The sequence below is a fragment of the Tachysurus fulvidraco genome, chromosome 21 (assembly GCF_022655615.1).
Source record: "Tachysurus fulvidraco isolate hzauxx_2018 chromosome 21, HZAU_PFXX_2.0, whole genome shotgun sequence".
Classification (NCBI taxonomy): Eukaryota; Metazoa; Chordata; class Actinopteri; order Siluriformes; family Bagridae; genus Tachysurus; species Tachysurus fulvidraco.
The window spans coordinates 14,736,457-14,761,807 of record NC_062538.1 but is presented as its reverse complement, the minus strand read 5'-3'; the positions used below and the strand labels follow the sequence as shown (position 1 = coordinate 14,761,807).

General features: G+C 37.4%; 1 protein-coding gene across 9 annotated transcripts in view; it reads left to right on the top strand.

The window, feature by feature from the left end:
* The window catches only part of shroom3 (shroom family member 3), a 70,502-nt gene that overhangs the window by 16,578 nt on the left and 28,573 nt on the right, over positions 1-25,351 (top strand). For 4 of the 9 annotated variants that reach the window (XM_027152868.2, XM_027152870.2, XM_027152869.2 and 1 more), the window contains one exon: positions 23,424-23,531. The exons of 1 other annotated variant lie outside the window; for it this stretch is intronic. In XM_027152868.2, the coding sequence (XP_027008669.2) occupies positions 23,424-23,531 (108 nt within the window). Of the gene's footprint in view, positions 1-11,130; positions 11,322-23,423; positions 23,532-25,351 lie in introns of those variants that run through there. 4 more of the 9 variants (XM_047805537.1, XM_047805539.1, XM_027152873.2 and 1 more) reach the window with 4 other exon arrangements.

The following is a 25,351-nucleotide window of genomic DNA, read 5'->3' as shown; positions in this document are numbered from 1 at the left end:
CGAATTGTCCAGCTATGAATTAATTGGTTAAAAGGCTGGATCAAGTACGAATTAAATACGTCCGATTTATGGTGACTGGCAGTAGCACATCTTGTCCTGTAGGGGGAACAGTGTGAATCGTTAATCCTCTGAGAGGATGAATATTGTGTGTGTGTGTGTGTGTGTGTGTGTGTGTGTGTGTGTGTGTGTGTGTGTGTGTGTGTGTGTGTGACAGAGCTCAACGGTAACAGGAAGTATGTAATTAAGGCCAATGAAATTGACACCGCTAACACTCAAACACACACACACATACTGCACACACACACAGTCACAGTGTATGGCACTCAGATTTAAAACAGTACATGTTCTGATCAGTGTAAGGGACTCGATAAGGTATTTTGATTATAAGCAAAGGGTGGTTTTAATGATGTTCTGATTAATCGAAGAAGCTAAGAATTTTTAAGGCCATTTTGATTGGTTGTAGCAGCAGGATGGTGTTACGTTGAGGCAGCTATGAGGTTTCTTAAGGTGTCCTGACATTATTAAAGCATTCTGGTTGGTAAAAGAAGCTTATTATTTTTAATGCTACAGTACATTCGACTAATAGTTGTAGCTCCTAATTTCTGACCAAGAAAAATTAAACAAAATGGTCCTTCAGTTCAGAATTCCTGCTTCTGAATGCTGGATAGTCTCCTCAACCTCGAGTTTAACAAGTGATGTTAAATCACAAGTTTAAATCAACATGGCTGCTCATAGCATAGGAAATAAACAAAGTGGCACATCTTACTGTACCTTTAAATAAGTTATAGGTATATGTTATATATTATATATATGTTAAATAAGTTATAGGTTTAGATAACTCAACATACAGACATAGTCTAGTCTAAAAAGGTCTCACTGAATTGAGGAGGTAAATATGCTTCACGCATCAAACTATTTGTAGCTCCAACACATGATTAAGCTTCAACAAAACTGAAATGATGTACTTTCCATAACTGAGGTGCAGCTTTTAAATTGTTCTGATTGGTGGACAGTTTTAAGACTTGTGTTTCTCAGACCTTTTGATTGGTGGAAATGTCTGTAACGGTTCAGTGATTTAAGTGAATTGTCATTGAAGACATTTGGGATCAGAGATCATGGGTGCATAATTCACACAATGACACAATCTTCACACACACAGGACATTTCCCACACAGCCCTTCTTCAGCTATCTCTATTACACACACTCAGAGACATGACCTTTCTCAGGCTTAGTAACATAATTATGAAGGCAGGCATTGTGTGACACCTGTGTGGCTGTGTAAAGGGGGTGGAAGTGGGGGAGCGGAATGAAAGAACAACAGAGAGGAACTGAGAGGATGAGAAAACATGGCTGGTGACCATCCTTAAGAGATTAAGTGTAGACGGAACTCTAACTCGCTCATCTCCCACACAGTAACCACTTGATATTGGTCAGTGTTACAGTGGATACAGAGTTTATAACAGGAGTCTATCAGACTGGGCACAAGACGGAAGGATTAAAAGATCGAGAATTATTTTGAAATAATGACATGTATAATGATGTTAGGCAATTATGAATTGAAACAGTGATACAATAAAAATACTATAAATTACATAATGTGACAGTACTACATTTTTAGCATCAGGCAGACTTACATTTTTATAAAACTGAGCAATTTTAAACAACTTAAGGCCATGCTCAGAACCCCAGCAGTGGCAGGTTGGGGTTCAAACTCACAACCTCCTGATCAGCAGGCAAACACCTTACCCACTAGGCTACTGACAGAATATGTGTTTAGTGTTAGAAGTAGAAATAGTAGAAAAATTACTAGTAGCAGTAGAAGTAGAACTTGTGGAATATCATGCCATCTTTGAACTGCTGTCACATTGGTAAGCTTTGTGCTTGGTGTTAAGTCTGTAATGAACTCATAAATAACACTGACCAATTAGTTCCTCAGGAGCTCTTTGCGCAATTGCACTGGACTATATACCATTGTAGAAAGGACATTATTTACATAATTTACAGTCCAGTGTCACCCAAATCAGGATGGGTTCTCTTCTGAGCCTGGGTCCTCTCAAGGTTTCTTCCTCATATCAACTCAGGGAGTTTTTCCCTTGCTACTGTTGCTTCAGGCTTGCTCATTAGGGACAAATATTAATTTCATTTTTAACTTTATACTTTTTATTTCTGTAAAGTATAGCTTTGAGACAATGTCTATTGGTAAAAGCCCTAATAAATATATTGAATTGAATTAAATAGAATAATAATTTAATAGAAGTGGTAGTAAAAGTAGAAGTAGTAGTAGAAGTAGTAAAAAGTAGTAATGGTAGAAGTGGTAATGAAACTTGAAGCAGAGGTAGTAGCATTAAAAAGGAGGTGCCTACTCCACGTGGTGTTTGAGGACATCAATACACAATTGTTGGACTTTATATTTATAATCGCACACTCTACTGTCACTTAAATGAGGATGGGTTCCCTTTTGAGTCTGGTTTCTCTCAAGGTTTCTTCATCTTCCATTTTTCCTTGCCACAGTCACCTCAGTCACCTCAGACTTGTTCATTGGGGATAAATACAATCATCTTTAAATATAAGTCTAATATAAATTTTTGTATTATATTAATCTTTGTGGTAAAAATTATTAGTGGTAGAAGTGGTAGCAGCAGTTGAATTTGTCCTGCAATGGTGATAGTGATAGTGATAAGCGTCATGGAGTGTGATGTAGTAGATCCTTGGTTCAAGTCTGTATTCTATTTTATTATGTTTTATTCCATCTGACTTTATTTTTATAACATGGGCAATCGTAGAGAGGTGCAGAGATTTCTCTGCATGTCTCATGTGTCTAATCAAAAATTTGAATTTTACTTTTAGTATGAAGGCAATTTGGATATAATCCATCCACCATGTTGGCAATGTGATGCGACATCACATCAACCAAACTTTGAGATTTTTAGCTCAAAACCTCAAACTTTTTTTTTTCTCATTTGAACCTTCAACAAGTTAACAATTTACCTAGGTATTGATAAACAAGTACAGTTTAACCACAAGGAATATGTTTAATGCCTATAGCACCTACAAGTATTTCTCACCTACTGAATATTAGGGTAGTAGGGATATTTACATTTACATTTACATTTACAGCATTTGGCAGACGCCCTTATCCAGAGCGACGTACATAAGTGCTTAAATCTCTAACACTGAATACATTAATGCTGGTTCACTAGGTTACATACTTAAGATACCATGAGTTTAAAACATTTGTTCAAAGTTAATGAAAAAGTGTCAGTTTTTTTTTTTTGTTTTTTTTTTTTTTTTAATGCAAAGGATAAGGAAAGAAGTGCTTCCTGAATAAGTAGGTCTTCAACCGCCACTTGAAAATAGCCAGTGACTCAGCTGTCCGGACCTCTATGGGAAGTTCATTCCACCACCTTGATGCCAGTACAGAGAAGAGTCTTGTAGTATTTGGACGCAGCCCTCGTCTATAAGGAAGAATTTAGATTCTCAGAATATAAATTACGTTAAGTAAAATCCTGTGACATTCCTAGGAAATGATCAGGATGTGTGAACAGCAGTACCAGGAAAGATGCACTGTAAAACATTTAACACTGTCAAGCAATGAGTGCAGGAAAGGAGTACGGGAAGAAGAAAAACAGCAGAAATGTATAGTTAATGGGACACAGTCATTACAGGTTCCACATGTAAATATATAGCTAAGTGTAGGAGATGATGTAAGTGATAAATTTCACAAAACTACAGTGTATATGTAGGATGTTTTATACATCACATGCCGTGTGATGGCGCTTTCATAAAAAATGTGAACAAAGAAAATACTGTTTAAACACAAAACCCAAACAACTGGCCACATTTATTAAATTTGATACAAACTGGATTAATTATTTGCAGGAGTGAGGGTTATTTATGGTATTTTGTATTCATTAAAATGCCATTAGTTTTGAAAAACAATATCCTATAAGATCTCCTGAGTATACATACAATTTAATGTACAGATTATGTTGTCAAAAGTAAATAGCATTATCATTTTGATGAATTAAATTGTGGGGATTCGATTCCCGCCTCCGCCATGTGTGTGCGGAGTTTGCATGTTCTCCCCGTGTCTCGGTGGTTTCCTCCGGGTACTCAGGTTTCCTCCCCCGGTCCGAAGACATGCATGGTAGGTTGAATGGCGTCTCTGGAAAATTGTCCGTAGAGTGTGATTGCGTGAGTGAATGAGAGTGTGTGTGTGTGTGTGCCCTGCGATGGGTTGGCACTCTGTCCAGGTTGTATCCTGCCTTGATGCCCGATGACGCCTGAGATAGGCACAGACTCCCCGTGTCCCGAGGTAGTTCGGATAAGTGGTAGAAAATGAGTGAGTGAGAGAGAGTGAATTAAATTGAATATTTTGTGAAACTTGGTCAAAGTTTACAGAAAAAGAAAAACAAATCCATAATTTGGGATAAATATAATTAGAACAAAAGAAATGGCACAATATAAATGGAAGAAATGTTTAACACCTATAAGATAGATGACTCGCTGCACCCTTTAATTATAATCAGCTGAGAAAGCAGTAATCCTGACCCTTTCTGCTTGATTTGCTTGATTTGCCTTGATCTATCCTGATGCCCTTCCTCTGGTTAGATTTTTCATTACTTGGAAACTGCCCACTGCTATCCCACATGGATGGCTTAAAGATAAATACGATTATTGTATCATTTAGAAACCATAAGGCTTCTACATCCCCAATGCAAGCCTGGATGCATGACGCATCACACATATATGTTGTTCTTCCCCAAACTGTTGCCACAGCATTAGAAGCACTCAGCTGCATGTCTTCATATGCCATATTATTGCATTGTCTCTTCAGTGGGACTAAAGGGTCAAAACCTGTTATGGCAATTGGCCCTTTGCATAATGCAATGTCCATGAAGACATGGAGTGGAAGAAATTGAATGGCCTGCACAGAGCCCTGACCTTAACAATGAACACTTTTTGGATGAACTGGAAGGAAGGCTTCCTTGCTCAACATCAGCACCTGATCTCACTAATGCTCTTGTAGCTGAATGAACACAAATCCACACAGACACACTTCAAAATCTAGTGGAAAGTCTTCCTAGAATAGTGGAGGTTATTATAACTACAAAAGTGGTTATATGGTATGGGATGTAAAAAAACAGGACAGGTGTTCACAAACTTTTGCCATACAGTGTATTTTCCTATTTTCACTGGAATGGATGATGGATGTAGGTTTAGATCCCAAATAGGCAACTCAGATACACCACTGGCAAAGAAAACTGAGTGACACTGGATATCAGGGCTATAAATCATTATCAGTATACAGGTGCAGAGGTGGTTATCTAATATCTAAATTTTGAAAGATTATCCACAGAGAAAAGAGTCAGGTTGTCTGTTTTTGGAAATCGTAATGACGTCCATGTGGGACGGTCCACAGCAGCAGAGAGTAGATTACAAGCATCTAGATATAGTGGAAGACACTCCAGAGAAATTATGCTTAAGAACTGATTAAGATATTTATGTAGTCTAACCTGCTTCTAAGGCCAAAAACAGAAATACATGATCAGACAGTCTAACACGAAAAACCATCATGCAACTTTGGATGCCATTCATTCATGTACAGGTGTGTCTGAAACACAAGACAGCTGCCTTGATGCCTGGCTGTCTCATAAGTCAGCTGTGTTATGACACAATGCTTAAAAATTTAAGAAGTTGCCTGTAAGAAAACACTTTGAGACCAACTTCGATAGCTTGCTACCTTAAAGCTCAATAAGAATAAAGTATCTTTGGAAAAATTTAGAGTGAATATATGAAGTAAAGTAAATACCAGAAGAAAAACTAAAAAAAAACTACACTACAATTATTTCTATATCTATACAAACTGCTCCCTCTATCCCTTTATGTTATTAACAGACTGGATTGTGGGAAATGTGGAATATGTCAGTGAACTACATGTCTATGCTGTATTTAAAATGAACCAGATGAAGGCAGCACAGAAGGCAAACATTCGATTTGGACATGATTCATGATTTGGGCATGTGTTTTACTTTTTAGGCACACCCTATACTGTATGTGTCGTTTGAAACTCTTATTATTAATGGATTTATCTTAAAGCAGATTATTCACTAACTACTGTGCATTTATGCATGCACCATGCTGCTCATGAATCCATTAACAGTATTGGCAGATTAAAGAAAAAAAAACAGACAGACAGACGGACAGAGATTCTAAGCTTTTAACTTGTGTATGAAACTTCTGGAAACAATTTTCATCATTGGAGTTTTAGAAAATGTACTTAAATACTTAAACATTTAAAATTAGATTTGCAAAGTATTTTTATTATTAGATTTATTTAACATTTTAACATCAGCAGTTAAATGAATAGCCCACTAATGACACAAGTATTAAGTATGGTAATGTGTGCAGGGTGTGTGTGTGTGTGTGTGTGTGTGTGTGTGTGTGTGTGTGTGTGTGTGTGTGTGTGTGTGTGTGTGTGTGTGTGTGTGTGTGTGTGTGTGTGTGTGTGTGTGTGTGTGTGTTGGGGGGGTGGATTTGGGTGTGTATGTGTGTGCAGAAGTAGTAAAAACATCACACTCAGGAATAAATATTTAACAGTGCCTCTTACAGTATATCTGCCATCTGCCCAGCATCTCTGTCTCTCCTTTCCTCTCTCTATTTGCCCCTCACACTTCTCTCCTTCTCACTATTCCTGGTTATGGTTAACAAGACAATACATTATAACACACATATGCCATGTAGCTCCAACATGCCGTGTGTGCGTGTGTGTGTGTGTGTGTGTGCGTGTGTGTGTGCGTGTGTGTGCGTGTGCGTGTGTGTGCGTTTGTGTGTGCGTGCGTGTGTGCGTGCGTGTGTGCGTGCGTGTGTGCGTGCGTGTGTGCGTGCGTGTGTGCGTGTGTGTGTGTGTGTGTGTGTGTGTGTGTGTGTTTGAACAGAAAACTGCTGTTATGCCCATATTATTGGTGATATTAACTGATCTTTTTTCATTATTAAGTCATTAATTTAACTCTTTACAGAGACTGAGGAAGAGACAAAGTGAGAGAAAAAAGTGACATAACGTAAACAATATGGACACTGAATGGCTTTATTCTATTCTATCCTATTCTATTCAAAGTGTGAGATAAAAGTACAGAAAGACAAACAGAGCTGGGAACTAAGCTGAATGATGTCGGACCGGTTGATTGTTTGTCTTGGTATTTTGGTTTGTGTTCTGCAGAAGAACATGGATTACTTCCAGCTCAACACTACAACACATCAGCAGTATGCAGCGACACATATAATCATATTACACATCCACAATATTAGGACATTGCAACATCACAACGACTCCAGAGAACAACACAACATGACTCCACTTCAACTCACAAACACAGCATCAAAGCTAGAATTTAATAGTGCCCAGTTTTTGGGCTGCTAACTTTAAAAGCACAACTAGTTGTCAGCCCCAGGTTTGTGACTCACCACCCCGAGAGTCACACCAGTGAAAGCTTGGCCAGAGACCTAATATGTACTTAACCATGTTTAACTGGGTTACATTCAATGTAAGGCTTTTGTTTCATTAGGTGATGCTGAGAGTCAAAATAAACCATGCAAAACTACACTGTTTTGTTAGAAAGTTTTAGTTATTGTACTATTATAGAGTTGAAAGTTTTAATTAAATAAAAGCATACAGTGGCTTAATGGTTTACATGTTTGCCACAACACCATATCCTATCAAATCAGATTCGTGTAACAGTACATGCCTAATGAATATACATGAATATAGCTTCTGGAAGTATTTGACATCAGTAGATTAATTTCAGCTTTTATTTCCTGATATTTACATCTAAATTTGTTAAACAAATCTGTATTGGAACAGAACAATACAAAGTATGCTAAAGTATATACTGTAACACTTTTTATTGGTTGAATTTCTCTTACTTGCAAATAAGTCAATGAGCCAAACCATGACCTATAGTCAGGATGTAGCTATAGACACCTGAATTCATTCTTATGCAGACTGTCATTATCTACATCATCAATAATGATTGAGTCTGTTCCAGAAGCAGCCAATCAAGCCCAATCTATGACAGAGGCTAAGAGATGCTTTTCTACTCAACACAATTGTACAGTGTTTATCTGAGTTACTGTAGGCTGTTCTGATCATTTTCCATTCAGTTTTTCCATCACCAAGGTGTCAGTCCTGAGTAAATCTATAGACTATTGTGCATGACAGTCACAAGAGAGCAGCAGTTATGGAAATACTCAAACCAGCCTGTTTGGCACCAACATTCATGACACTGTCAAAATTAATGAGAGACTTTTTTTCCTCATTCTGGACATTGCCTGAAGCTGCTGACATGGACCTGCTTGCGAATGTAAAATTATCTGTGTGTATTTGCACAGGTGTAGCAAACCTGTTTACGCCTGTTTACAAAACACAGACTTCTACCCCGACCCACCCTCACATATGAGTGTGTGTGTGTATGTGTGTCTGTATATGTGTGTGTGTGTGTTGAATGTAGCTTGTGTGTACCTTTCTCATGTCCACAATCGAAATGTTTCTCCAGTCCTATTCACCTGTTCATTAATCACTAAGAAGAGATGTTTATTCATATCTATGCACTTTCTCTTTCTCATTCATCTATATTCCCTATCTATTTCTCATATAGATGAATGAGAAAGAGAAAGTGCATAGATATGATCTGCTTTTTGCATCTAGGTATATTACTTTCCTCTGGTTTATTGTGTACTGTATGAGATTAGTTTTGTGTACTTAAAAGCAGAGACATCTTTCATGAAATTAGATTCATATTATTCTTATTGTCTCTTATTCTTATTGTCTGTGAATTTCCACAGTTAAAGAAGAACAGAAAACTGTATTTCAATTTTCAGTTCAATTTATTTGTATAGTGCTTTTAACAGTGGACATTGAAGCAGCTTTACAGAAATACTAAAACAAAGAATAAAAAAACGTTTAAAATGAAATTAATATTTATCCTTAACATTTATCCTCAATGAGCAAGCCGCAGGCAACAGTGGCAAGGAAAAACTCTCTGAGATGAAATCAGGAAGACATGAACTGGGCTCAGATGGGAACCCGTCCTCATTTGTGTGATACCAGACAGTAAATAATGGAAATGCCAATAATGGAAATATGTCCTTTCTAAAACTGTTTACAGTCAAGTGGAAATTTCTGTATTTCCATCCAAACAATCAAATGTTCAAAATGTCAGTGTAAGAAACTGTGAATTGTTATGTGTGCTTTCATCACTTTTATGTTCAATATCCTGAAAACAAGTAACTTGATTATGTCATCAAAAGAGCAGTCAGTGTCCGTTCTTTCATCATCAGTACAGACATGAACAGCGGTTCTTAATGTTTTGTTTAATTCTACTCGGGGAAAGATTTAATAATATTAAATACACCACATAGATAGAACTTATTAATTACATGTACTGACTTCAGCTTGCATAAACACTAGAACTTGAACATTTAGGCCTGGATGTGTAAACACACATAAATTGCTCCATTTAACAACTCTTTAAAAGTCTTTTCAGAAAGAGCACTGTGGAGTGTGTACATCCAGAGACAAAAGGGCAGGTGCTCAACGAACCGCATCTACCACACAGGGTACGGTAAAGACACATAATAAATCTATTAGCTAGCCTACCAGGCAAGTGTGAACACCAGTGTACTTGCACAATTTCAATGCAATTCACTTGAGTTTAGTTTGTATGAAGTTCTTTGAAGTCTCTATCAATGAATACATAGTGTATAGTGTATAGTATGCTATTATGGACATAGCTTTAGATAATCCTCATTACGGAATTGATATGAATTCAGATGGGCAAAATGATGTGCTTGAGTTAGTTTCATTTCATATAAATAAAATTGGCCCAACATCTAACCTTACTCTAGCCCATAATCACAGTGTGACAATGTTATCCTCCTTGCCAATTATATATGGACATGGTAAAGATAAAATTCTAATTGGCTCAAACGATTCCCTGGACAAGGATTAATGTATAAGTGATTTTTAGTCCCTATCTGCAGTTAATTCCCATTTTTTTGCAAATTATGAAAAAAATCTTATCCTGTCATATATTCCCTTTCATTAAAAATCAAATCAAATCAAATTTTATTTGTCACATACACGTACATACAGAGTACGACATGCAGTGAAAATGCCTTTTGCATTCTGTCCGGTAAATTATGTGTATATTGTTAAGCTCAGAAGGAAGTAACAAAGATCATTGGTTCCTTTACTGAGTGTTAATAACTAATAGAGATTGCTTGAGCTCCAGAGTCAACCTGAATCAGTGTTTGAATCTCTTCATCTGGATTATCGCAATACTTGACAGAATTGCCTTGCTGCACACCTATTGTGTGTTTTGTCCTGATTAGTACCCTACATATAGTAAACTCTTCATTTCTTCTGTTGCTGAATATTGTGCTTGTTTTTCCATGAACAGTACACCTCCATCACCTTGACTAACCTTGTCTTTTGTTTTGTGTTTTAGTTTAAAGTAAAATTATGCCTGCATTTATATCTTACTCCCGGGATCAGCATGACATTACTGTTGCTCATGGAAACACACAAAAAACAACAACACTGGATAAAACAGACCCACAATAGAGACAACAGAGACAACCTGTACATATACAGTATGCTGACAACCACAAGTGACAAACTACAAATGAATATGAATATAGGATTTAGTTAGAATGTCATAAGAGTTGAGATTTTCACAAGTTCTCACAAGGCAGACTAGTAACCATGATGAATAAAAGGGTGTATATATACTAAACAGAAAAACTCAGGTGATGCAGACTAAACACAATGAGCTTAAAGACACATAATTTTGTATAAAAAGGGCAGAGCTGGAGTAAGCAGGAGGCAAAACAAAAGTTTTTCATCCAAACAAGCAGAAATTGGGTTTGTTTTCTCCCCCTATTAAAGTGTACTAATGTAAGCCTACGAGAATGAAAATAGGTGATGGAGAAGAGAAGAGAAAAAGAGAGAGAGATGTATAACCTGCCCTGTGACATCATCAACATGCTTTCCATTCATGCATGCTGATTGGCTAGTGGGAGGGAAGTAATTTGATTCCTTTCTCAATCCACTGTGTTTGGTGATAGAAAGGTAGAGAGAAAGAGAGAGAGAAAGAAACAGAGGAAGAATGAGCAGCAGTTGGAGGTCTGTGTAATTGCCCGGCGGTTTAGAGTTTGCAGCTGATTTTTTGTTTGCGGATCACATTTTGGTTTTAAAAACAATAAAAGGAGCACCACTCCCTGAGACACCTGATCTGAGAGGTAGGCATACTCACCTGTGCAGGTAAACCTCTCTCTCTCTCTCTCTCTCTCTCTCTCTCTCTCTCTCTCTCTCTCTCTCTCTCTCTCTCTCTCACACACACACACACACACACACACACACACACACACACACACACACACACACACACACACACACACACAGTATCCACTCATGCTTAGATACATGCACAAACGTTTACGTGTGTAATCATGCAAAAGGTTTACTATTATTGTTAAATATTTTTTGCTGAACTGCCACACCGAGTAATGCTGAAAAAGTTATATATGCTGTTAGTGTTGCCCCAATAATCACTGCATTAATGTAACACATATGATTAGTCTTAATAGAAAAGTGGCAGCAGTACAACGCATAAAAGTGCACAAAGTGCTTGAGTTATTGTTCACTTCAAAACTTCAGAATGAGGAAATCTATGATCTCACAGCTGGCTTGAATATTTCAGAAACCGCTGATCACCTGGTGTTTTCGCACACAGCTGTCTCTAGAGTACAGTGATCTGTGTGGAAAACATCCAGTGAGCAGAAGTTGTGTATGCTTTGTTGACGAGAAAGGTCAAAGGAGAATGGCCAGGCTGCTTTGAGCTAACAACAAGGCTGTAGTAACTCAAATAACAACTCTTTTCAACCACGGTGATCAGAAAACAATCTCACATGTCAAACTTTCAGGTGGATGAGCAACAACAGGAGAAAACCATGTTGGGTTTCACTCCTGTGAGCAGAGAATAGCAATCTGAGGCTGCAGTGCAACAGGCGCATTGTACTGGACTGTTAAACATTTTAAAAGGACTAGACAAAATTCCATCTGAAAGGCATGTTACAGGGGGACAATGTGTCCAAAATGTCTTCTAACCTCCACTGAGACTGGCTAGTAGATACATTTGAATAGATGATCACATATTTGATTATAATAGAACAGATTAGATTATCATTCTACAGTTATACAGAATGTATTATATTATTAGGTTTCTGATTCTCTTTTCTTATAGTAAGGTGAACGCTTTGTTCCTTTTAAAGCAACAAGTAATGAAGAAAAACGCTTCCCTTTTTTATTTACTTAACGAATTTGTCATTTTTTTGAGTTAATCGTTGAGGTGAAGGATGCAGTGTTTATCTGCTCTAGTCGTTCGTGTTGGTCAGTTTCATTTGCTTTTCTCTTTCAAGTCAGTGAAGTGGAGCTGTTTATACAGTATTTTTTAAATGAGGTTATAACAGCTCACTTGTTGGAGAAAACTCATACATCTATTCAGTTTCAATGGAAGGCTGAGAAACATTTAAAATCGTATTTTCCAATGAATGTATCTGTGTACATGTTGTGATTCTTGAAGCAGAACCTCAGTCACAAGGTGCCATTATTATATTTAAACAGACAACAAAAAAACCATGCGTGTACACACATCTTGCCACGATGTTTACTACCCGCACCCATGTTTAATGGATTTGTAAGCTCTTACTACTGTCTCTGAAAGCTTGGGTCTTTCCAAAGTTTGTTTTTGTCAGCTCTGAGGAGCAGGTCTGATGAAATATAACGATCCTTGCTACAAGCAGGAAAGGAAAATGCTGATTGCGTAAAATTGTGGAATCTTCCAAAAACGGGGATTACTTCTTTGCCTGTTTCAGCTACTATGGAGTTGACATTTGGTGGAAGTCTTTCTCCTGGGTGGAGTGGTGTCTTCTGAGTGATGCCACCATGAGCTCATTCTGGAATTTTGCATACATTTTAATATATGATTAACACACATTATTATGAGGGTCAAGGGTCTTTTTCATTTTTGAAAATTTTTAAAAGTAACTCTTATATTAAAGGATGGATTAGTAAATCGTAGACCTGTGGGCTTTCCTCTGCCCACATACTGTGCATTGCCCAAAGCAAAGTGGCCTGACTGCCCCACCCCACACCCCATGCAAAACAGTACATACCTCTGTGCTATGCAGAACACAGTCTGAGTTTTGGTGACTAGCTTCTTCTTTCTCCTCACAAACCTGCCCAACATATCATTGAGAAGTGCTGACACTATTCAGTCTTCTTTGGTTCATTTTGTCTTATAAGAGTTCTAAAATTTTGCTCCATTAGAGTTCCAGCCTAACTGACCATTCATTGGTTATAAATTCAAAGCCATGCATTTCCATCATTTTATATGCTACTCAAATGGCTCATGCTCTAAAATAATCTTATTCTTGTCTATCTGCGAACACATGCTTGTTGTGACCCCTTGTTCCCATTTTGTTCACACATGACCAGTAGGCTCTTTGGTAGTCTGTCCCTGCTTTCATAGAATAACAAATGCTTACGTTTTCATTACTATCACTTCGTAATATTGTTTTTGAAAGTATAGTACTACTTAATAAAACATAAATTAATCAGCCCTTATCCTGGGAACTGAAATTCTGCAGTTCATTATCAGTTTTGTTTGTTGATCTGAGTATATTTTTAACCCAAGAAAGCTTTCCAAAGGAAAACAAGCTCGTACATACAGACAGATGACCTGGATTAAACATTACCTGGGTAATGCTCCAAACTATGCTTATGGGTGTGGAACTCAATAGCAATGAAGAATGTAATTGTGGCATAAATTAGTCTAGAACTCATTTCTGACCATAATATTTAATGTGTTCATTTAATATTAAAGTGGATTGAAGCTAAAACGTATGTCACATCACTGTGAAATAAGTATCCTTTGGGAGGTTTGGCATGTGCATTCTTCATTATATTTCCTAATATTCGTCTGTGTCACATGAAATCATAGTGAGAGATACGTGGATATCAGCAAAACAAGGAGAGAGGAGAATGAAGAGAGAAAAAAGGTGAAGAGAGATGAGCATTAAGTATAAAGGCCATGAGAATGCTGTGAATGTGTATTTATTTTCTTTGATGACAATTACCCTAAGATTAGTATGTTTCCTGTCAGCTTATTCGTTATCTCTTTAGCAAAGGACAGACCTTCTAATCCTCTAATACCGGTATTGTATTACACCAAGACTACATTTTTTACCTGATCCTGTAATCTTTTACCTTTCTTTTGTCCTCTTTTGAAATTCATCATACATATTTTTAAAGAGTCATTTTGGCGTGATGTTGGATTTGTAATGAGGAACTCCATAATGGGAAATGAATAGAATAGAAAAAATTATCTACAATACAATAATAATTTTTATGTGACTGACTGCTTTATGTTAAACAAATGACAAATAACATACAGAGAAATGATCTATACCAGATTTAATATAAAATATATAGTGCCTTTCATACGTATTCACCCTCTGGAAATTATACATGCAATAATTTGTATTGTTTTAACCTGATATTAAAATAGATTAGTAATTACTTTGCACAATATGCCTAACATCTGAAGTTACATTTTCCTTTAATTGTGGTACAAATGTTAATTAATCAAAGAAAACACATGTTGGTACCATAGGTATACAACCCTCCATAGATTAATATTGGTAGAAATTGGTACAGTTGGTTATAACAGAGGCCTTCTGGGATGTTTCTCTATTAACATAGCTTTATATTTTTGGTCATTCTTCTGGGCTAAACTGCTCAAGCTTAGTCATGTTGGATGTATACCATTGGTAAACAGAAATATTTAAGTTTTGCTACAGGTTCAGTCTGGTCTTTCGAGATATTGGTCTTCTGTGTTGGAAGGTGAGCCTTTACCCAGTCTCAAGTTTCTGACAGACTCTAACACATGTTCTTCTAGGATTACTCATGCATATTGCCCTCAATTCTGACCAGATTCACTTTCTCTGTTGTTGAAAAGCATCCCCACAACCCAATGCTCAGCACACCATGCTTCTCTGTAGAAATGTACTGATCACTTTTTGTTAATTTTTTTGATCCCAGTCATATAAAAACATTACAGTTACTGTTAGACATTTGTTAAAATACCTCATAGGCTGTCACAAACCTGGTAAAGCTCTAATAAAGTATTGTCTGCAATGTATTGTCCAAGGGGAGTACAATGGCTCCAAAAGCTCCAAAAGAGGACAGAAACCTGTGTTTACCACAGTGATGGGTTGGTCATCCAAAGCAGTGAATTCAGTTACCATCTCTGTAGTGTTTTTGATCTTGTCACAGTCAAGTGGAACATTTTTCTTCCTCGGTTGTGTTGCTTTGGTGCAGTATTTGTTTGAGTTACCCGAGTGATCCTGTGTTCTGTGTTCTGTTTAGTTTTTCGGTGATATATCAAATTGCCAATATTGAACACAGCTCTGTTGCTACCATGTTGCGAAATGCTTTCAATGCAGACACTATAAGTGGTTTAGTTCAGTTTTGATCTCATCAGACCAGAAAACCTTTTTATGTTACATGTTTTACAACACATTATTTGATAAGCATTTTTTCATTAATATTGTTAATACGCATTATTGCTCCCTCTGTTGGGTCCCCCATGAGCAAGGCCCTCAACCTTTCTGGCTCCAGGTGTGCTGTATCGTGGCTGACCCTATACTCTGACCCCAACTTCCAAAGTTGGGATATGCGAAGAAAGAATTTCACTATGTTGTAATGTAAATGTGACAAAATAAGGGCTTTTCTTATGCAATTAATTTTGCAAACTATATTGATTTTTGCCGCACTTAAATATTATGTGATTTGTGTATGCCCCTTATATTTAATTCCAGTTAAGTTCATTTAAGTTCCAGGTTATAACACTGGAAATTGTAAAAAAAAAAAAAAAAAAAACATTAAGGAGCTAAATTCTAATGCGAGGCTTTGTAAACACAGGCCATATGGACACAATGCACAGCATGCATCACCTATACAAGAACACAAGCAGTGAATAAGCACATAATGGGAAGAGAATAGTAGGGCTATGAATAGAAACATGATTATATAATGCTTGACAAGTTGCTCAGATATGCTAGGTATGATGCACGAGTGAAATGAGACAGTCATAAGAGTCATATTTAGTGCATGTAGGTCCTAGCATAGTGCAGAAAACAAATACAGGTACTTTTATTTTAGAAGAAGAGGAAGCTTTTATTTTTGTCGCATATACATTACTGCACAGTAAACTTCTTTTTTCACATACCCCAGCTTTGGACGTGCTAGGGCTTGAACCCTGACCTTCTGATCAACAACCCAGAGCAACCCACCGCTTTAAAATGATATGCAAAATCAAATGTTTCTCAGTTCATGTGCATTGAATATGATATGTAACCTGACAGACCTGACATTTTGATGAAGTCATTATGCTCAGTAGTTAAAAAATAATCTAATTAAACAAATTAGTATCTATGCAAATTAGTACTTATAGTAAAATAATTAGTAAACCTGCCATTTTACCAAGCATTATGAATGAACACACATTACGTACACGTAAAGGCAGATTTGTACAATAAACACATGAACACAACAACAGGAAACAATAATACAGCACAGTGTGAAGCAAGTGTTTTTTTGCACACTAACAACCTGTAGAGACATATAGATTTATAACAATATGTGATAAATGGTATCTACAGTACATATGTCTAAATATGACAGGGTTCTGTCTCTAATAGCTGCTGTAAGATGTTCTGATGTTGAGTGCAATCTTTAAAGGTGGCCAGTGCAGATAGTGTATTTTAGATCTTCCAGTTTAGTTCTATGACCTTTTTGGCTGTTGTTAGTGATTCATGTAGAGATGGTAGGTGCTGTTGGGGAATTTAAAGGGATGAGTGATAACCAAACATGCTTAAAATGAAAAAGTGAAATGGTCATTACAGAATATTGAACAATGAATGTCAACATGTAACAGCAGCCATTAAAAAAAACAATTCCTATGTAACAAGGAATGAAAGTAAAATTAGATGCTACTTCATTTAGGGTTTATTTTTACAACATATACTCCGGATGTTTACCCTTATGCCTGATGTAGTGCTGTATCATGTTTATGAAGCTTTTGCTCACTATTGAGATAGACATATTTGCTCAATATATTTCAAGTGATTTGTGAAACCCTGTATATGCAACAAAGGTACAATGGGAAATGATGTCATTTCCATGAGTTATTCTTTGCTCCAAGCTCTAACTCTGTGGCTGTCCTGCACTGTGCACCATATCTTCCAGTCACTCGCACCATATCTAATATTTCAATAGCGGGAGTTAAAAGAATGATCTGCACAGATGAAGTTGATGTTTATCCTGCTTTATGGGGCAAAAGAATGCTGCCGATTCACATGTGTTAAAATATTATAGGTTATGCTTGGTTAGAAGGGTCAGAGGACGGCATTAATGTGTCCAGTAGCATTCTATTTCCATAACAGGGTAGAGCTAGGAGAAAATTGGCAGCACTTTTGTTTGTCTGACCTTGAATAGTAGCTATTTACCAGCATTAACCCCCAAGCATCATCTCCCCATCTCTCTCTCTCTCTCTCTCTCTCTCTCTCTCTCTCTCTCTCTCTCTCTCTCTCTCTCTCTCTCTCTCTCTCTCTCTCTCTCTCTCTCTTTAAATGCCTCATCAGGTCAACATTCCAGTAACAAGTCAGGCTGGTTTTGGCCTTTTAAAGACTTTCTCTACCACATTTATGGAAAGGGTGTGTGTGTGTGTGTGTGTGTGTGTATGTGTGTATGTGTGTGTGTGTGTGTGTGTGTGTATGTGTATGTGTATGTGTATGTGTGTGTGTGTGTGTGTTTGTGTGTGTTTATGTGTGTTTGTGTGTGTTTATGTGTGTTTGTGTGTGTTTGTGTGTGTTTGTGTGTGTTTGTGTGTGTTTGTGTGTGTGTGCGCATGTGGGTGTGGGTGTGGGTGTGGGTGCGCGAGAGAAAAAGAGAAAGTACAGAAAAGGGTTTTAAAGGGCACACTTTCTTATGCTTCTCAGCATCCAGCAGTTATTTTTTTCTATTATCACAAAGGTTTTATATATTTAAAGTGTTTAAAATGCTTTAAAGTAAAAGGTTTAATTTTATGTAAATAATCACATGTTGGATTTTTCCATTACTAAATAACACACAAAAGGTAAATGTTGTGCTGTTCATGTTGTGCTTTTGTGAGTTTAATGTTTAGTATGTGATGTGCACCAAGCCTGCAGTGCTGAAAAGAAAATGAAAGTTAACATACAAGTTATCAGAGAAATATATTATAGAACTTTTTTAAACATTTTTTAAATGTATGCCAGAGAGCAGTCAATGGTGTGTTAACATTTCCAGTAAGTTTCCCCTTGACGGCTAGTGTAACATTAGCCAACTATCTAGAAATATTTCGAGAAAGTGTCATATTAAGCTTTATTTAATGGAGGAATGCTTGAATCTTCCGGTGAAAAAAAAGTCTGTGTACCCTGTTAAAGACATTCAAAAAAAGTTATACAAAAATCTGCAATGCAAAGATAAACAAAATGTGCAAGACCCAGCTGCAGGAGTTCAAAAGCTCTGAGGTTAAAGTGGATTCACCAGGCTAAAATACAAAGCTTAAATTCAAGAGTTAGGACAATTTTACTAACAAATGCATGACATATCAGGAGATTTGCTGGAACAATGGGATGGCATAAGCTGGCACACAGTTTTCATTTAGCTGCTTAACCATCACTGTTCTGAATGTGGGGATTTGCCCATTCAGGTGAGAAGGTCTGGAGCACAATCACTGGCAGCATTTGACACCCTTAGATTTATACTGTATAACTGAGTAATTGAGAGTTAAGGGCCTTGCTCAAGGGACAACAGCGGCAGTTTGGTAGTGGTGTAATTTGATGGGATGTTTTGAGCAGTAATCCATCATCTTAACCACTGAGCTACTACTGCCCCTTAAGCAGTCAGCAATCAACCTTCTGATTAATCCCAGAGGTGTTTAATGAGCTTGAGGTCAGGGCTCAATCATGATGAAACAGGTTTATTTAGCCAAGTTTAGTCCAAAACACAGTTCACATGAAATACTGGTAATGTAAAAGCTGTCATGTGGACCAGGAAGTGCACCATGGTACTGAACCCGAGACTCGGGGTGGTCTTATGAGTTTAGTCTGACAGGAAATATGCTGCAATTCCTGTGAATGTGAACACACCTCATAGTAAGGTCTGTAATTTTTCAGGAAATAAAATAACCTGTACATATGTTTTAGTGCATGATGACATGATTAGTTTTAACAGCTAATCAGAACATGTCATGAATTATGACATGCAACACACATAGAGGGAATAATCACTCTGCAGCTCAGAATAGCCCAAAAAACAACAACAATCAAACAAACACAAAACCCCAGAAAATGTAATGAGTCACATTGCGTTCTACATGTGCATTTGTCATGACGTAAGATAAATGCAAATGCACTGGTATTTGCTAGAATCAGGTGAGTCTGAAACTAAGCCAGACGTGGGATGTGGTAGCTTAGTGGTTCAGGTGTTGGACCACTGCTTGGAAGGTCATGAGTTCAAATCCCAGGTCCTTGAGCAAGGCCCTTAACCCTCAATTGCTCAGTTGTATAAAGTTGCTCTGGATAAAGGCTATGGATAAATGATAAATAAAAATCAATCAGATTCAGACGTGACTTAGTTTTAGTGATATTTAAACACATCCTAAACAACATTGTCCTAACTATTTGGGGACGACTCAAATTTTGGCCATATATTATTCTGTAAAAGAATTGTATTATTTGCTGAAAAAGAAACTTTATGACATGACATGACCTTTTTAGGTTTAACTTATTTATAAGGTATATGAGATTAAAGACTTAGTTATTTGAGTGAATTTGAGTTATGGGCTTGTATAACATGTGGAGTTACAGTACTGTTACCACTCTGGAAATGAAAGATTTTCCAATAACAGCAAGTGTTTTATTCCACTTATACCACAACATTTGTTGTTGTGACATTCACGACAGAGTATACTTAATGGTCATTTTATTAGGTACACTTGCTTATTCATGCAGTTATATAATAAGTCTGGCATGCAGCAGCTAAGCGCATGAAATCATGTGGACACAGGTCAAGAGCTTCAGTTAATGTTTACATCAAACACCAGAACAGGGGAAAAATGTGATCTTAGTGACTTTGACCATGGTGTTTTTACAGTGCCATACTTGATGCTTTAAGTATTTCAGAACACACAACAATCTCTAAATCAGGTGAACACTTTATACATCTGTGGTGAACAGAAAAGCAGTACTCAGTGTTCATCCTTGTACATCCAAGATGCAGAAGATGAAATCGCATTCCACTCAAGCAGCAGTGGACTCAGACTCATTAAAACTGGACAGGTGAAGGCTTCACTAGGTTCTTTTTTTAAAGTTACCCAGTTTTGTTGACCCTGTGCTCGTTGTATGCTTAAATTCCTTTTAACACATTCTTCCACCTGATTTCTGCATATGTTTTATGCTTTAACACCTTGACCCACTTCACACAACACACAATGAAACAACAAGCCTAATAAAATCACTTCACACACAGGTAGTTAAGTGAGGTCCTGTTTGCCAGCAAAGAGAGAAATTTATTTACAATGTCACCACTCTGAAGCTGATTAGGATTTCACTTGTGTGCATTTCGGTCTTTGGTTGAGCGCCAAGTGCAGGGGCCAAGGCTTTTTTTTTTGTAACACAGAATCCTGAATGTTTGCCCATTACATTCAAATCCTCTATCCTGGGGGTTTTATTAAGGAGGTGTGTGTGAGTTGTTGGCAGCAGGGTTATGCTTTTTTTGGCTGTGAATTGTATGACCTTTAGACTCTGAGAAGAATTAAGGAAGTGTTGAGTGTTGTTAATGTTAACTAAAAGTATGATGTTGAATAAAAGATGGGCTTTGCCTGCCATGTCTCCATGATAGTTTAGATTTCAAGTTTTTACAAAGGAAAATTGGAACATATTTATCTGGAGTGAGGAAATAGTTTTCAGGCATTTGTAGAGATAAATGTGTGATACCATTCGGTTTTATGGCTTTCTCACAGCCCTTTGGACCTAATCACCTCAAGAAGCGGTGGCAAGGTGCTGTTTCACATAGTTTGTGTGTGTGTGTTGTTGATAACACTAAACAAACTTCATGCAGAAATGTAACTGAACAAACAGACAACAAGCAAATATCAAATATAATATCACTGAATAAAATATAATTTGGAATAAAAAAGATTTTGCCTACTGAATTAGGTTTCTTAAATGTGAGTGATCAGCAGGTGTTGTTAGTTATTTGAACAGTAGCTCTAACAGTCATTTCAGCTAAAAAGCAAACTGCAGGTTTATGCTTATGCACATGTTCTAATCTTTTAGTGGGATATTTTTTAGTTAATAGTAGCAGCTTGTTCACCGGGATTTGTTTGGAGGAAGATCTATGTTTATGAAAGGAATCTTCAGTGTCAGCGTTTAGTATCACCAGTAAGTTTTACAACATGAGAAAGTCTTCAGAACAGGGTTTATGTGGTTTATGGTTTCTTAGGGAAAAAAAAGAAAATGTCTTTTTATTTAAGGAGAGAGAGACAGAGAGGCTGATAAGGGGGTCATTATTTATAGTTACTATAATGTCTCACTGGTGTTCTACTAAATTACATGTAAATATACATGGTGTAAAAACTTTGTTGCTGCTGTTCTACATCAGGCTATATCACACCCCCATGACGGGAATTATTTTTTGTCCTATTTTATTGCTTATATAATGAGCACTAATTACATTCAGCACCGTCAGCATGTGTAAGCATGTCTTAACTCGCTTTAAATTGTAGCTGCTTCCTGGATTTTTTGTTCTAATTATTTTATCAGACTTTTTTTTTTTTTGGGGGGGGGGGGGTGGAATTTCTATCTTGCATCAAAAGTCCAGCTCAAAGTCCAGAGTTTTTCTTTAACTCCAAGAAAACAATTTGTCTACCATATTACTACAGATCATCACATTCTTGACTGGAATCACACAGGCCATGTCAGAATTGTTACCCACAGTTGTCTAATCTTTCAACATTTTGAAGTTGTTGATTAAATATACAACATAAACAGATGCTCATTTATGGGTTTTACTACCTACTTATCTTCAAACACCGAAACTAAAGACACACAGTTTTACACACACACACACACACAAGCTGGTATCACATAGTCATGTATCCGGCATGGACAGTGTGCCAGATCCTTCACAAATCACACATCACAGCGAGAGAGCGAGAGAGAGAGAGAGAGAGAGAGAGAGAGAGAGAGAGAGAGAGAGAGAGAGAATAATTGGCAAAAAGACCAGACGTGCCTCCTTCGACAAATACTGTCTTAACCTGCCATGCACTAACCACAGCTAGCCAAGAACCACTTCTGTTTTGTTAACCTGATCGCATGGCTGTGTTCTTTGGAAAATTATCAAGGTATAAAAGTAACTTACATACCTAACGTACCTACATATGTTTTTCCCCCTGAACCGTTGCCTCAAATTTAGAAAAACACAATTTTAAAGGATTTTGTTATATGTAGTACTGTAATATAGAGGCACAAACATATTCCAGCATAACATTCTTACTGTGCACAAAGCAAGCTATATGACACGGTTTCCGAAAGCTGTTGTAGAAGTGCTCAAGCATCCTGCACAGGGCCCTGACCTCAACCCCACTGAACTCCTTTGGGATAAACTAGAATGCTGACTGCACCCCAGACCTCGTCACCCAACATCAGTGCCTGATTTTACTTAATACACTTGTAGCTGAATGAACACAAATCAAAATACAGACACACTTCAAGATCTATTGAAAAGCCTTCCTGGAATGGGATGTTCATGTAGCACATAAGCATATGATTGTCAGATGTCTGCAAACCAAACTTTTGGCCATATAGTTTGTATAGTTGTACAGTATAGTCTATATAGACTGTACGTCTGTACTGAATATATGAAGTTCAGAGCCTTAGCCTAAGTGAATCAATGTATGTTAATCGATTCAAATCAAAGAATCTCTTATGCCCCTTAAAGCCTCACAAAAAGAGTTTGACTTGCAGCAACAAAGAGGTTACTTTTTTACACTTACTGTATATAAATAGGGGTCACTGACAATAGGCTATTTCTCAGAGCTGTTTTTAATCATCTCCCATACTCCAGACTGAAAATGCGTGATAGGCAGTCTAAAATATGAACGATTTTATAATAGAATAGAAGAATTTAGTCAAAGGAAAATCTTTACTGAAAATCAGCATTCCTAAATCGGTTTGTTATCTTCTGGTCACTTATTAAGTGTGTGTGTTTGTTTAGAGAGCACTGTGCAGATTTATGCTGTTCTGAGTCCCTCACGGCGTCACCCTGCCACCGAGCCGATACATACCAATGCAGTGGAGGAGTTCAGATACGCATCAAACACAGGTCTGTGTGTGTTTATTTGCATTAAGGTTACTTGCTTAATTTACCTGAGTGGCTTAGTAGCAATAAAACTAATAAATACGTCCAAATGAAAGAAATCTGGTATTATGGTTTGTTCCAGCACCTGATATTATTTCACTTATTACAGTTTTTTTAATAAAGTGATATCATCCCTACCCCTGTGTCATCTGATGAAATAATGAGGCTAGTTATTTATTTATTTACTTGTAAATAGATATTTTTAAAAAAGACACTTTACTACACGCGATTATGTCGTAACGTTTTATTGTAATCTTGATGGCTGTTTCCATCATAAGGTCTATAATTCAGGAGTCAGAGTCTACCCTGTCTGATCTCAGTATTTTTCCGGCTCATACTCCTCACCTTTAAACGGATTAACCACTGAGGTCAGACATCTTTCTCTGAACAGGGAAAACACCTGTGCTGGACTCTGTCCTCCGTCCTCTGTCCTCAGTCTGGAACTGATGGCTGCTGCTATAACCTCTGGTCTGCCTGAACTCATATAAACCTTTATGCCATTCTTATATGTCGTTTCAGATTTACATTTATATATGTTTAAAATACTATTTATATTTTTATTTGTGTGTACAAGGTGGCTAGAGTTGTGTAGTTGTTGTTTGGGGTTTGGGGTAAATTCTTCATCGACCCTGTGTGTGTGGAGTTTGTATGTTGTCCCTGTGCTTCAGGGGTTTCTCTGGTGTCCTCCTCGAGTACAGAGACGTGCCTTGTAGGCTGCCATCTCTAAATTATCCGTTGTGCGTGTGTGTGTGTGTGCGTGTGTGTGTGTGTGCGTGTGTGTGTGTGGGTGTGTGTGCGTGTGTGTGTGTGGGTGTGTGTCATACAGGGTATCCCCATCCTTGTCCTTCTAGTCCTCCATCTCCCAATGTCAATTTTGTGAAGAAATCAATTAATTTTGGTGGGTTGTTGTTTTGTGCAGGAAGTCTGATTGTTGTGCTCAGCTGTTACAGCTCAACATTTATGTTTGTTTGGTTCAGTTGTTCAGTTTGTTTCGTCTCACACACACAAGGACAATTCTAACGTCAGTGCATCTTCCTTTACAATGACAGGAAACAAGAAATGATGCACATTTCAAAGAAGGATATCCATATTCCCTACATGTAAATACTTGATTTCTTGCATACTTTCTTTGGTACCTTGCACACATGCCATAAATATAGCAGCTAGCGGCTGCTCTTTAAATATCTTTTGTCCTAATAAGGTGGCAATCCGAAGGTCACATGGTGGAAATTCTTCAGCAGCTGGATTCCACAGTGCCCCTACCCATGGAATTCAGGACTGGGCCATCACTATGGCAATGGGTTGAGATGGTTCTAGAATTGTTCTGCTGTTTCTGCCACGTCATTACTCTCTAGACTTAAAAGCTCATTTTCCAAACAGCCTTTTGTGAATTGTTTGAGTTTTAAAAAAACACCACTTTCATAAAAAGCTTTTATAGACCAACAAAGTACGTTTCCTTCAATAACCCAAATATCCCTTCTACACAAAAAGTGCCCTTGTCCTCTGTGTGTGTGTGTGTGTGTGTGTGTGTGTGTGTGTGTGTGTGTGTGTGTGTGTGTGTGTGTGTGTGTGTGTGTGTGTGTGTGTGTGTGTGTGCATGTGTGTGCATGTGTGTGTGTGTTTAAACATCCTTTCCCTGTGACCTGCAATAAAACTTTAATGGCCTTTTTATGGCTATATGCAGACAGACAAGCCTGTCCTCCACTTATGTGGCTGCAATTCTTTTGTCATATTTGAAATACTTGTTTATTAATTTATGGGTTTGTCCTCATCGGGATAACATT